The following is a 13,739-nucleotide window of genomic DNA, read 5'->3' on the forward strand; positions in this document are numbered from 1 at the left end:
TTCCTACCACGTGACACAGCCTGTTTATCACGCATTCCAGTCTTGGCTCCGTGATTTGCTTTTATCGCCCAATAGGATACTATGAACAATGATTCAAGAACAGGCTCAGAAGTGCTTATGTGTGCAACTTGCTCTCTCGAAGCTGGAAGCCCTTCCACCATCAGGTGACCCACTAAGGACATGGGATCTTAGCCAACTAGCCTGCCAACTGGCTGACATATAAATGAATCCATTCCAGCCCACCCTGCCTCAACTGAGCCAACTCAGTCCAGAACCCAGAACTCTGGGTGTTATGCAGGAGTAGTTAAGTGTTTCATAGTTACGAAAAAATTTTGGAATGACTTGAGATTGGTTCAGAAAGTCATGAGGATAATAACAATTGTAGAAAGGATTTTTAAAGTGTTGACCCCAGAATCATTTTTTTTTTCTGAAAACAAAGCGGATACTGCCCAACTAAACATAGATTCCATTAGATGCCACGTAGCCACAGCCTGTGATAGTATTATGTGTATCTAACTCCAGAGACGAGGATCGTGTCCTGTTCTTCACCACTGTCAGCAATCACGGCTTTTCGGTCTCTTGAGTGTGTTGGGACAGGGTTATGATAAACATGATTCCCAAAGGGGATGTTTGAACCTAAGCTGCATTTAATAAACTCCACTTACCCCTGGTTTTGGGATCTTCTCAAATTCTTGGAGTAACATCATTTTTTCTTCTTGTAAACTGTAAGAGAGAGAGAGAGAGACCCCAAGTTAGAAGAAGTTCAAAACTGTAGTCAGTATTGTCTCAGAGTGTCCTTCCTTACTTGTATGCCAAATGTACTGGTATTCAGTCTGACTCCCACCTGAAGGGAGCTTTCTGTGCCCTGCCTTCTGGTTACACTGTGTAGCCTTTATCAACAAAAACAGGGGCTTAACCTGTCTGGGGACTAGGCACCTGCCAACTAGAGTCAGACTCCTTGAAAGAATCTGAGCATCTTCTTTAGTTCTTTTCAAGCTATTTTTTATTGGAAAGGAAGATTCACAGACAGACACAGAATTCCCACCCACTAGTTCACTCCCTACAGGGCCGTAATGGCCAGAGCTGAGTTAATCCAAAGCCTGGAACCAGAAGCTTCTTCCAAGTGGCAGCAGAGGGCCAAGGACTTGGGCCATTCTCTGCTGCTCTCCCAGGCCATCAGTAGGGAGATGAATGGGGAGTGGAGCATCCAGGACATGAGCCAGTGACCTATATGGGATGCTGGCACTTTAGGTGGATAATAAGCCAGTTACACCCACTGTGCAGGCTCTGGGCACTTTCTTCTTGATATGTCTTGATCATGACCACCACAGCCTCCCAACTGATCCACTTTGCCTGCCCCCACCCTCAACCACTAAAGTCAATTGTCCACCCACCAAATTCAAGAATTTCTTTACCATTTAAGTGGGATCACATCACCTCCCAGCTTGATCACTTCCCATCTGATCTAGACTAAAATGGAACCTCCTTCCCACGCCTGCACAATCTGCTCTCCCAGTCTCATTGCCTGCTACTCCCTGACTTTGGCCATGGTGACCTTCTGGCTAGCCCTGTGCTCCTTGTAGACTTTTGACTTTTCTGATATCTCCAACTGGCGTCCTCGTTCTATAGATCCCTGCATAGCCCCCTCTTCACTTCCCAGCAATCTGTAGCAAGTGTTATCTTCCCAGAGAGGCACCTTACCATCCTACCTAAGATGGTCCCCACCATTTCCCTGTTGGGCATAACTTTCCTCTGTCGTATTCATCCCTTCCTGATCTCAGAGCACACACTGGCTTATTTCCCTAGCTGGACACCTCCCACCTAGGAGGGCAGGTCTTTGTTCTGTTTACCACTGTTACGACCCATGCCTTCAACAGTCCACGTATCTGGTTGGAATACAATACATACTAACATGAATAAATGACTGCAATTAATTTTTAGTCGCATTTTCATGATTTCAGATAAAAGAATTTGTTTGCTAGTTGAGCTAAGGGCATGCATACAGAGCCCCAACTTTCTCTACAATGATTCTACATCCAGGTTGGACACAAACCTTCATGGAAACCACAGAAGGCATGACTCTCCAGGTGCTCACTGGAATGGAGAAGGGTTCCCCCCACCTCCAAGAGCTCAGGTTTTACATTTGGTGGTAACTGTATTCCTGGGGTACAATATTATAGAGGAACATTGTCTTAGAGGGACTCAGATGTTCCACGGACATGAATATGCATGGATTATGTGAACATTTAAACTGAAGCACAGATTTAAACCAAGAGCTAACGTCAAGTGGATATTTACATGTGGGTATTCGAGAACAAAGGGTTTTCATAGAGTTTTTCTTCCTAAAAACTAAATGATTAAAACTCTGATAGGCACTCTTCAGACAGCCAGGAAGGAATACTGTACATCTACCTCAGGCTTGTTCGGCAGAGTTCACAGGACCTGCCTTTGGCCTTGAGGCAGACACACTTCCTTGTTCTCACCACACCATTTCCGCCTTCCTGGACACACAGGAGGTCTCCATTCCACAACCTCACCCACATCTCAGTTGCGACCATGGCGGCATGCCAAAGGAAGGTGAGTGCAAGTAAAGACCATTGATCTTCCCCACCCATTGTTGAACTTGGAAAGCAAGTGTTCTGGTTGCCAAAGCATTGGGATGGAGGCTAGTTTAATTGCACTAGACTACAGCGTGGGCCAGAAAGAAAATTCCATTATTGTCTGAGATGTTAGATTTGTTTTGTAACCATTGCGCAGCCTCGCCAAAACCTAACAGTGTTTCCTACAGGCTATGTAATTTTCACAATTGCATTCACAGGGATAACTTCAGAATTCCTATCTCTGATTCAGAACTACTTTGGGATTCCATTTTATTTTTCCAGAAAGAGCATGAGAAATAGAGAAAGAGAGGCTGATCCTTCATCTGCTGTTTCATGCCCTAAATGGCCAAAGCCAGGGTCATCCTCAGGATCTTCCACAAATGGGGGGGGGGGGGGCAGTCCAAGCACTTGGGCCATCTTCCACTGTATTCCCAGGCACATTGGCAGGTAGCTGGATTGGAAATGGAGCATCTGGAACTCAAATCAACACCCACAAAGGATGCCAGCATTCCTAAGTGGTGGCTTACCCATTTTGCCACAATGCTGACCCCTTGAATTTTTATTTTCACCTCATTTTTAGATCATTCTAGCTGTATGTACCAAAGAACTTTCAATAACTTCTGTTTCAGAAATGAAACAGTGCCCAGCAGGCACTAAGTCAGGAAGGACAGAATCCTAAAAACAACGTCATCGCTCCACTAAATACAGTTGGCATCCATAGGGAAAAAAAAATCAGAGCAACAAAGAAGTAATAGTGTAGAGCGCCGACATTGTGGCACAGCCCATTAAGCTGCCACTTGGGGCGCCAGCGTCCAACATGGGAGTGTGTGTTCATGTCCAGGCTGCTTTGCTTCTCACCAATTTCCTGCCAATATATCTGTCGGAAGCAACAGAAGACGGCCCAAGTACTCAGGCACCTATGCCCACCTGGGAGACCTGGGATGGAGTTCTAGCCCCCTGGCTTTGGCTCAATCCAGCCTCAGCCATTGGATAAATGAACCAGTGAATGGAAAATCTGTTACTTCGCCTTTCAAACTTTTTGTTGTTGTTGTTGTTAAGAGAATGAGAGGCAGTAAATGGGGACAAGTTGCTTCTTCGACTTGCTGATGCGAACGCAAAGACAGTAGTTTTATTTTAACTGTTAGGATGAAAAGGCATGTTACTAAAATGAGGTTTCGGAAATTGCTTCAAATAGAGCAGGTCTGGATGTTCTAAACAAAATAAATAATAACGGGTTGGACACAAGTGCTGCTTTATTTTCTTCTTCCAATAAACTTTTTTTTTTTTTTTGAACTTGGGCTCGTCTACTAGACTTCCTGAAGACGCCGAAAAGTTCCACTTCTCTTTTTCTTTTTGTATTAAATGACTATGGAATAAGTGCCAACAAGAGCTTTTCCAAATGTGACCAATGCAAACTTGTATAAAAAGATTCAGCTATGAAACAAAGCTGAGAACGCATGGAGTATGAGCACTGCTCATACCAGACAAGCAGATCCCTTTGGTCTATGGGCCTTGGGAGCATGGAAGTCAAGGTGTGGGTTCACCAGACTTGACTTTCATGAATTTTATTATACTGGTGTAGACTAAGATTATGCCGATAAATATGGGTCACGCTGAATTTAGGATAGGTTAGTTATGCAGCAGAGCACAGCTTAGAGCGGAGTCCCTCGGCGCTTGCAGGATGCATGCCTTGGTGCTTAGATCTGGCACGCGCATTGGCAATACTTTGTTTCTGGCGTCCAGTCCTGCCCGACGAGCAAGCTACCACCAGGGGGTGGTAACGTGTTGCCAGCCTTTGGTTACCACGGCAACTTGAGTTTCAAAATGGTAACATGAAGCTCTATGACCTTTTCGTTAAACGCATACAAAACCATCGTTTCTTCTTTAGGACATTTTAAACTAGTTATATTTCTAGTACACATTTTCCTGTTTGTTCAGAAACACTGGCTGACTTTTATTTCCTTTAAAATGTGCATTTTTTTCTAATTTATAAAGAGGAAGAGCTCAATCATATCCCCGTTGGATGGCAGTTGATCATTTTTATTTTTCCTATATCTTGTATGAGGACAAAAACTACATATGGATTTTGAATGTTTATGCGCAAAAATAAACGTCTTTAATTTTATTTTTATATAAACCTGAGGTTCCCTTGTCCATTAACCCCTAACCTTTTAAACTCGAATTAAAAATGTCGATGTTTTCCCCTCTTTATTTGAAAGACAAAGCTCTCCCACCTGCTGATTTCTCTCTCTGAAATGCCTGCATGCAACAGGTAGTACCATGCCAGTCCAAAGCTGGAACAATCCATATCCCATAGGGATGAGAGAGCTGTAACCATTAGGGTCATCACTTACACTTCTCGTGATGTCCACAAGCTGGAAGCGGAAACGGAAACAGCCAGGTTTCAAACCCCAGTACTCACGCAAGGCATCCCAAGAAGCATGCAGCATGCCAGCCATGGTGCAAACATTTCACAACTTTCCCAACTGAGCGGTGCCTCGAAGACCAAAGCTTGTCTAGATTTACTTCCTCTCTGCAACAAAACCATCTCAACCGAAGCCATGTCACCAAGAGGTTTTGCTCCTGAGGGCGACGTGATAGTTCAAGCAAGCCAGGCGTGCGAGGCCTCATGCACTCGGAGAAGGAAGACCCACACGGATGTGTGCCAGCTGTGGAGAGGCAGGCTTCTGAACCAATGTGATGACTTAGTTAAAAGTTGGCCCCAACTGCAAGGGGCTGCTGAGGGAGGCTGACAGAGGGTGACCCCGAGAGAAGATGTGGCTGACTGATGGATGGATGTGGGGTCTGGCTGAGAACGACACCCATACCAGGGGTGTGGTTCTCATGGTGTAGAGGGAATTGGAATCGTGTGGGAAGATTGTAGGATATTCCAGAGTCCCTCTGGGTTGCAGGATGGGGGCCGGGGGAGATCAGGCAGATATGTGTCTTTGGCTTTCACTGGATCTATGTGCCGTTTGCATTTCAATGATTTCAGGATGACTCTCAATTTAGAAATCTGGGATTGGGACTGGTGCAGTAGTGTACCAGGCTAAGTCTCTGCCTGCAGTGCCAGCATCCCATATGTGCACTGGTTTCAGTTGCGCTTCCAACTCAGCTCCTTGCTTATGGCTTGGGAAAGCAGCAGGGGATAGCCCAAGTGCCGAGGCCCCTGTGACCACATGGGAGACCCGGAGGAAGCTCCTGGCTCTCAGTTGTGGACTGGCGTAGTCCAACTGGCACACTGTGCAACCATTTGGGAAGTGAACCAGTGGATGGAAGACATCTCTCTCTCTCTCTGTCTCCTTCTCCTTCTGTAACTCTTTCAACTAAAATAATAAATTAAAAAAAAAATTTTTTTTACACTTGCTTGCCCTAGCAGGGGTGGGGAATGTCCAGCCTGTGGGCTATGTAAGACCAACAAAATCATTTGGTTTGATCCCTGCTGAGGCAACCAGAGGTGGGATTTGAAATTCAATATCACAAGAGCAGGCTAGCTTTTAAGTTGGTAATTGTGCATGGTTTGTGAATGAAGTTATGCAAATCCAGACGGCCCTTGGCAGGAAAAAAAGTTCTTTACTACTGCTAGGGGAGCATGAGAAGATGAGGAAATAAGTTCAGAAGGTAAAACTGGTACCTGCTGAGAGTCCTACCACCAACCATGACCGTCTGCGTGGTTGGCTCGGACTTTGTAGGAGTGCAAGTCCGTTGCTGGACTCATCCTTTCTCATGGCAATGCTAGCTTATTGGCTCCAGCATTGCTTTCTCAGATCCAGGATGGAAAGTGCATCAGCAACAGCAGGGTCCTCAGACCCAGCTATGAGAAGCTCAAAGTCACACTGGGACATCCCTGCACACAAGCAGCCTGAGTGTCCTCGTCCTCCGAGTTCACGCTGTGACCAACTGTGCTCACTGACCATGGCCTTGTTGCTCCAACTGAACAAGGCTTGTCGGAGAGCGTCAGAGTCAGCGTCAGACACACAACAGATTTGCCATCCGGATTTGAGGAATTGCCAGGAAGCAAGGCCAACTTTCGGAAAAGGCGACGATGTCAAAGCCAGGAAAAGGTCGAAAAGAATATTGGAAAATCTTGCCGGAGAAAGCTTTCAGTAAGATAGTTCCTTTTACTGCGCTTCCTAAGTCAGCTCACCGTGGTACTTAGCCACTTCATTATGAATTCATAAATGTATGCATTTAACCATTTACGATCACGAATCCCGATGTGTTCAGTTATAGATCTTATTATGAACGGAACCTTCCAATGCTGTTCTCCCTTAGCACGATTAAAGATTTTCTGTTGTATGGAAACAGAAACCAAGCGAGCAAGCCACGGAGGAAAGCCCCTTCTCTGGGGTGTCTGAAGAAGCCATTGTTCTGTAATGGCCAGTGAGTCAGAGCTTCCTGAAGAAGATGACAGTTTATTGCACTGGCCTGACAGGTATCATCTGTATATATGGATGAATACCTTCCTCTCACTGGCTTCATTTACGTTATGGGCAAGGAACTAACTACTTTGGTTGTTGTTTGTTTTCCAGAAGGGGGGTGGGGATAGGTATCTGCACCTTGACATGCTAAAGATGTGACATCAATGACATACACAACCTCTATTCCCCCCCGCCCCAGGGCTGTCAACAGCAGGAAATCAAGCAAGGGAATTGGTTCGCTAATATTTGAGGATGTGAGGGAGCCTGCCTGAGCCCAAGTCCCGTCTACTACAAATTCAGAAAGGAGACCCACGGAACACCTGTTTACACACGTACAGTTCCAGCGTTGTTCCCCATGGTCGCTGAGCACCGTAGCTTACATCAAGTAGCTCAGCGAACGGTGTGTCCACCTATACCTAAAACGCGAGCGTTTTTTCCTTTTGCTTTTTTGTTCTTTCTTGGCAGGAATACTTGGAAAGTTTAAGCCATTTAAATATCAGCTGATTTATGTTCCTCTTAGCCTTTCTTGGAAATGTCAAGCATTCATAGTTTCAGGACTAATGAACAAGTGCCGATTGTTTTAATTTCATTATTTTCTCAGCTGAAAGGAGCGCTTACAAGAGGCACAGAAATAGCTACTCTGTCTTTTTATAGGTCTCGCTGGCCAGGCTGAAGCCAGTTTAGATCGAAAGAGAAAAAGCAGCACTAAATTCTCTTGATTCAATGGGCTTTCTTTGCCCCTTCTACATGTGAAAAAGCAGACCCCAAAGAGAGGGGTCACAGCCCAGAGCATATGCAGTCTGGCACATCAGTCAAGGTTTCTGCTTATCTCCAAGCAGGACGGAATCGCAGTTTCACCATCAGCAACCACCTACTCTTTAAAAGCAGCCAGGGAAAATTCTGCCACCTTAAATGGTAACAGATTCGAGGAGAGATGGTTTGGGTTTCTCTCCAGCACCGGGCACAGCAACCCACTGGGCACAAGACCCGAAATGCACTCATGGTGAAATGCCATGTAAATCACGCAGCTTGCTGGGCGAAGGCTCCCACCTGCTTTGCTGTACTCCACAGGAGGGATGTCAGAGAGGGGGGGAGAGCTGAAAAGTGACCTTTGCCCCTTTAGCAATAAACTTCTGCTTTGGTTCATTAAAGGACAACCTTTAGATTGGATAGGGAAATGTGTTAGACATGCTCCTCCCACCCCTGTACACACACACACACACACACACACACGGTACAGCTTTCAGCTTTCAGCTTTCATTCTCCATGCCTAAGGAAGGCTGACGATCAGGCTTCCACTGAGTTTGTATTAGAGCACTGGGGTGACGCGGATGTGACCTTCACTTAGCTCATTGGGGTCTTGGCTTGGGAAGTACATGTGAGAAATCCTCGCCCCACAGACAGGTGTCCAGGTACTGTCGCGTCCCTGGTGGACTGGCAAGGACGGGTAGTCACGGGTTGGACTCTTGGGCTGCAGCTCCCAAGCCTTATGGCTTTGCTCACATGTCCCAAAACCAAACAACCAGCAAGAACCACCACCCTGAGGGCATGGAGAACTTGTTTTGTTTTCCCTGAAGTAACCTAACTTGGTCAACGGCTATCTATTTTTGAAGGAATCCAGGGCAAGAACTACGCCCACACAGCCACATCATACTCCTCGCGGCCCCCAGTGGCATCCTAATGTCCTTGAATGATTGCCATGGTGCGGCTGCTCTGGGTTCCTGCTGCAGGGACCCGCGCACTCACCTCTTCAGCCTGTACTGGTTATGGTACTCCCTCTCCTTCACGGCATTGAACTCGTTCTGATACTTGAGGAGTTGCTCTCTCATTTTGGACACCTCCGTCGAGAAGGCTTCCGGAAAGTTGTCTGCCTGCTGCAGGTGGAACTGTTGCTGCTGGATTTGCTCCGTGAAGCGCTTGGCATTCTGTAGCAGCTGGACCTCGGATTCCTGCGAGCTGGGGGAGAAGGAGAAGACAGAGATGGGGTGCGGTGAGAAGAGTGTGCCCCTCAGTACTCTCACCGGCTCCTGGGGGCATGGGGGGTGGCTAGCAAGTAGGGTAGGGGTCATGAGCATGACTGCTCCCCGTTCCTGGGTCCAGTCCAATTCAGTGATGCTTTAATGACAAGTAAGATGCTAACAGCTAAAGGTTGATGGGGCTCAGTTCTTGGTCTCACCATGTAGCTAGAGGAGCAACAGCTGGAAATTAGGAGCTAGAATACCAGGCAGCAAGTACTATCATTGGTGTCTAGGTTCGGACAATGGGAGATGGCAGAGGAGGGGTTAAATTCAAAGCGAACGTGGCATTTGCACTTGGAAGAATAGTCATGACTTACAAGGTGGGTTAGAGCAGAACACAACCTCCCCATGCCCATGTCTGGCCCCCTACCCTGACCAACACCTGCCCCAAAACTTCTCCAACAGCCCTGGTTTTCTTGAGTTCTTGTAATATGAGTTTGGGAAACTCTCATTTCTGCCCACCCCTCCCACTCGCGCCCATGACAATAAGCAAGAAACTTCTAACGGTATTTTATTAGGGAACTAGGAAGAAAAAAAGCATCTTTATCAAGTGACAGACATCAATTGTTTTACAGATTTCTGAACCTAATTACAACAGAGGGTTGGAGTTGGACTTGAATATCACAATGGAGGGGGTTCCTGGAACCATGATGTCCCGTGGCCTTGGCCTTGTTTGGGAAAGACACTAAGTATATAGTAGGAGCAGATCTGAAGGGAAATAGCCATTACCCTCGCTGGAACGGCCAACGTCTTCTCCGGCTTACCTTGGCTGTAGGTGAGCAGTGGCCCTAGCCTTCCTTACGACCGTGATTGGCCTTTCTCGGAAATCCCCGGGTCAGCTCACTCTCTCTCCTAAGCAGATGCAAGCTCTTGCCATCCACACTTTGAAAATCAGCATTCTCTCGTGTTGGGTATGCTCCAACAAGAGAAATCTTCAGATTTCAGCTGGCTGGCAGAAATGCCCTAATCACACCCATATCAACACAAGTGGCCAGCTCTGCCAATGTAATCAAGCTGGAGTATGTCATCTGTCTCCACACATTTGGGAGAACATGTATGGGGATGACATGTATGCCAGGGCCACCGTCAGGAACCAGACCATGACGGCAGTGGCTACAATGCTACCAGAGTATATTGTTCCCATTCATGGAAAATGGCATTATTCCCTTACAAGTCCCTATTGATCTCTGCCAATTCACAGTTATCGGACCTCCTTAACATGATAACCTTCAACTCTTGCAATTGTTAAGGCGTTGGCTTGGGCCTCGGCACCTGTTTCTCCGTAGAGAGGAGGGCACGCTGGTTAGGGTCAGGTATCAAATGGCCGGCTGTCCACGTGTATTTGAGACACGAGAGGACTTGCTTGAAAATGTTTATGGAGAGGCAGCCACCTGACCCAGTGGTGCAGATCCGGCTAAGATGCCAGCATTCCACATTGGGATGTATGGGTTTGATTTTTTGTTTTGATTTTTGCCCTGGCAGCTTCCTGCCAAAGCAGATCCCACGAGGCAGCAGTGATGGCTCAAGTCACTGGATCCCTGCCAGCTAAGTGGGACACCTGCATTGAACTCCTGGTTCCTAGCTTCTGCCTGAGCACAGCCCTGCCTATTGTGGGTACTGGAGGAGTGAGCCAGCCAAAGGCAACATATCTTCTTTCTTTCCTTCTCTGTCTTTCTGGCTGTTAAAAAAAAATGTTTAAGCTCATGGAAAAAATTGGGATGAAACTCTTCTAACATGGTTTCCATGGTGAACTCATTCCACTTCAGTGCCATACTTCTACTCTCTGGCTTGCCGTTCCTACCCTCCAGGGAGTGGGAATGTGAGAGTGGTGGCTGTTCATAGAAGCCGGGGGAGGTAAATTGGAGCATAAGTGGTTTTAAGACCAAGCGTGGAAGCAGAAAGAAATAACATGGCCTTGACTGTGTGTCGTGGGGTCTAAGAAGCTGAGCTCAGAACACACAGCAAAACCACCCTCGGTTCTAGGAAAGAGCTGTCCAGAAGGGAGGAGGCACTGCACAGTTCCCTGAGCTACAGAGGGATTCCTGGGGCTGCCCCGGACTTGCCTGGAGCTTTCTCCCCACTAAACAGCATGAAGTGTATTGACGATTACCCTAGACTTTCCATCTCCACCTTCTGTATTGCTCTCTCTCAAGGACGTTGCACAGAGATGTAAGCGAGGGCTTGCAGGGTGAGGAACAGCAGTAGGACAGGCTTTCTCCTTGCTGGTTCACTCCGCCCTGCACCCCTTCACCTCTCCCACCACCACCCCCCCAATAAATCATAGAGCAGATGCTCCAAAAATGGTATTGCATTACTTGGCTGGAAGACAATACCTGTTGTGGACTTAGGGACATGGGACTTAGCCAAGATGTGAGTAGCCTTTGGATAGCAGGGAGAGGTGAGAAGTAGAGAGAAGTCACAGAAGATGAAAGCTGGGGTTGTCACAGAAGCTACAGCTACAGGTGAGGAGGAGCAGAGGGGGAGTCCCACAGTACACACCATCCCCATCCCATCCGGGACCCCTCTCTGTCCCCCTGTGGCTTTGATGGTTGGTTACTACGCATTCCAATGGCACCTGGGTTCTTTCCTTGAGGGCTAACCCTGGCCACATGGATTTGTTTGGCTTCTGGAAGGACCAGGTAGAAGTGCCAGGAACTCATCTTTCCCCTCAGGACAATCCTTAACCAGTGAGGGAAGCGAACTGGAGCACCAACATTTACCCTAGTTCCCCACAGCTGGTGGAGTGGCAGGTGTGTTCTACACAGCTGCTCAGAGGGTCCGCTTCGAGGCCCCACAGAGTAAACCAGCAGAGGACCCCAGCTCCAGCCAAATGCCTCCCTCTCTCTTCTCCCCAACCATCTCATGGCTCTGTCTCCCTTACTTCTCAGATTGCCTGAACTCAAGCCTTGCCTCAAGTCTGCCTTTAGGGGGAACGTGAAGACGGGCTCCATTACCAGTAAGATGCATGCATATGATATAAGACGCCTGTGTGTGGGCAGACAGCATACCTCATCACAGTGTCATGCAGGAACGTGTACTTGGCCTTTAACTCTGCCATTCTGGTTCCATGAAGTTTTCCTGTAGCATGCAACTAGCAAAGAGAACATAAAGTCCCTGTCAGCCATCGTCTTCTGTGCACAGGGGTAGAAGACAAAACAGATAGCTAGAAATGCAAATGCATGTTATAAAAACTTTCAGTTGGATATGAGAGAGGAGATATATGAGGTAATGTGGTTCACTGGAAAGACGCTGAGTATTTATTGAAAACATTGTCGCTTGTGACACAGATGTCCCATACGATCGCCAGTTTGAGCTCTGGCTGCCCCACTTGTGATCCAGCTCCCTGCTTTTCCACCTGGGGAAGGATGATGGTCCAAGTGCATGGGACCTTGCACACACCATGGAGTCCAAGATGGAGTTCTAGGCTCATGGACCAAGATGGAGTTCAGGCAGCCCAGCCCCAACCATCTAACCATTGCACTCATTTGGGGAGAGAGCCAGCAGACACAAATTCATTCTCTCTCTGCCTTTCAAATAAATATTCTGTTTGGCCTTGGAAGTTTTCTAGACTTGAACAGTCTATCCCCTCTCCAGACTGTGACTACTTTAGCTACCAACTCGAGGCGTTGAGTTAAACCCTTCTGGTTCTGCAGAACAAATAGCCAAGTTCAGCAAGTCATTTAACTGGTGCCAGTTGCAAGCATAGCCATTCATAGATTGAGGGAGGTAAAATTTACCAAACGCCTGTTGGGCGCAGGCATTGTCCATCAGTTCTTTCATTCTCAAAAAACATTTTTGCAAGGAGGGAAGCATTAACTCAAGGTTAGATGAGCGAAGGAAATTTGCTTGAGATTAGGGATCCAGAGAGGAAGCCGAGTGGGAATTTAAAGTCAGGTGGTCCAGCCCTGGCAGCCACTCCCCTCCCTTCACTGCCTCTGCTGTGGGAGCACCGAGGAATGGTGACTCAGTACCCACGAAGTTCTCTTTGTCTCTTTTTCATTACTAATCAGGGACCTTCTGACTTATTTTCTCTGCATTAGGCAATAACCAAAGAACAGCCTACCACATCAAACACCTGCGTTCTATTTTATTGAAAGTCATAAATTCTAAGAGTGTTTGCCTCGGGTTGGACTTTAACTGAACTGCAAAGGGCCAAGACGCAGAGCCCAAGCAAAGGCTCCTGTCTGTCACCGTGCATGTATTCTCACCTCCCACACATTTCTTGCATCCCGATGTGTTGCTCTCCCTTCCCTGATCCCACCACCAGTCTATGTTCCATCATCTCAGCTAGACCATTGCAAGCCTCCACCGTCTCCCTCCTTCCCAAGCCCTGCATCCTCTCCGGGAAGAATCTTACAGGCAGTGGATGTCTGGCTCTGAGATGGAGGCATCCCATAATAGAGTGCCTGCATTTGAGTTCCAGTTCTGTCCTGATCCCAGCTTCCTGGTAAGGCAGAGCCTATTTCAGAAACAATAGGGGCTGGTTCAGATAACTGCGTTCCTGCCACTCTTGTGAGAGACCTGGATTGAGCTCCTGGTTCCTGACTTGAGTCTCACCCAGCCCTCGCCATTGCAGGCATTTAGGGAGTGCACCTGCCGATGAGAGATTTTCCTCTCCATCTCTGTCTTTCTACCTGTGTTGGGGTGGAGGGGGCGAGGGAAGGAAGGTGGGGGGGGGGGGGACAGGAGACAGAAGGAGA

General features: G+C 47.5%; 1 protein-coding gene across 1 annotated transcript in view; it reads right to left on the bottom strand.

Annotated features, from left to right (window-relative positions):
- CCDC146 (coiled-coil domain containing 146) overlaps nucleotides 1-13,739 on the bottom strand; it is an 83,663-nt gene that overhangs the window by 19,299 nt on the left and 50,625 nt on the right. Inside the window, exons 3-5 of the mRNA XM_040971212.1 lie at nucleotides 12,048-12,130; nucleotides 8,768-8,977; nucleotides 666-723 (exon numbers count right to left, since the gene is read on the bottom strand). Coding sequence (XP_040827146.1) covers nucleotides 666-723; nucleotides 8,768-8,977; nucleotides 12,048-12,130 — 351 coding nt within the window. The remainder of the gene's footprint in view (nucleotides 1-665; nucleotides 724-8,767; nucleotides 8,978-12,047; nucleotides 12,131-13,739) is intronic.

The sequence above is a fragment of the Ochotona curzoniae genome, unplaced genomic scaffold (assembly GCF_017591425.1).
Source record: "Ochotona curzoniae isolate NIBS_2020 unplaced genomic scaffold, NIBS_Ocur_1.0 contig_21, whole genome shotgun sequence".
Classification (NCBI taxonomy): domain Eukaryota; kingdom Metazoa; phylum Chordata; class Mammalia; order Lagomorpha; family Ochotonidae; genus Ochotona; species Ochotona curzoniae.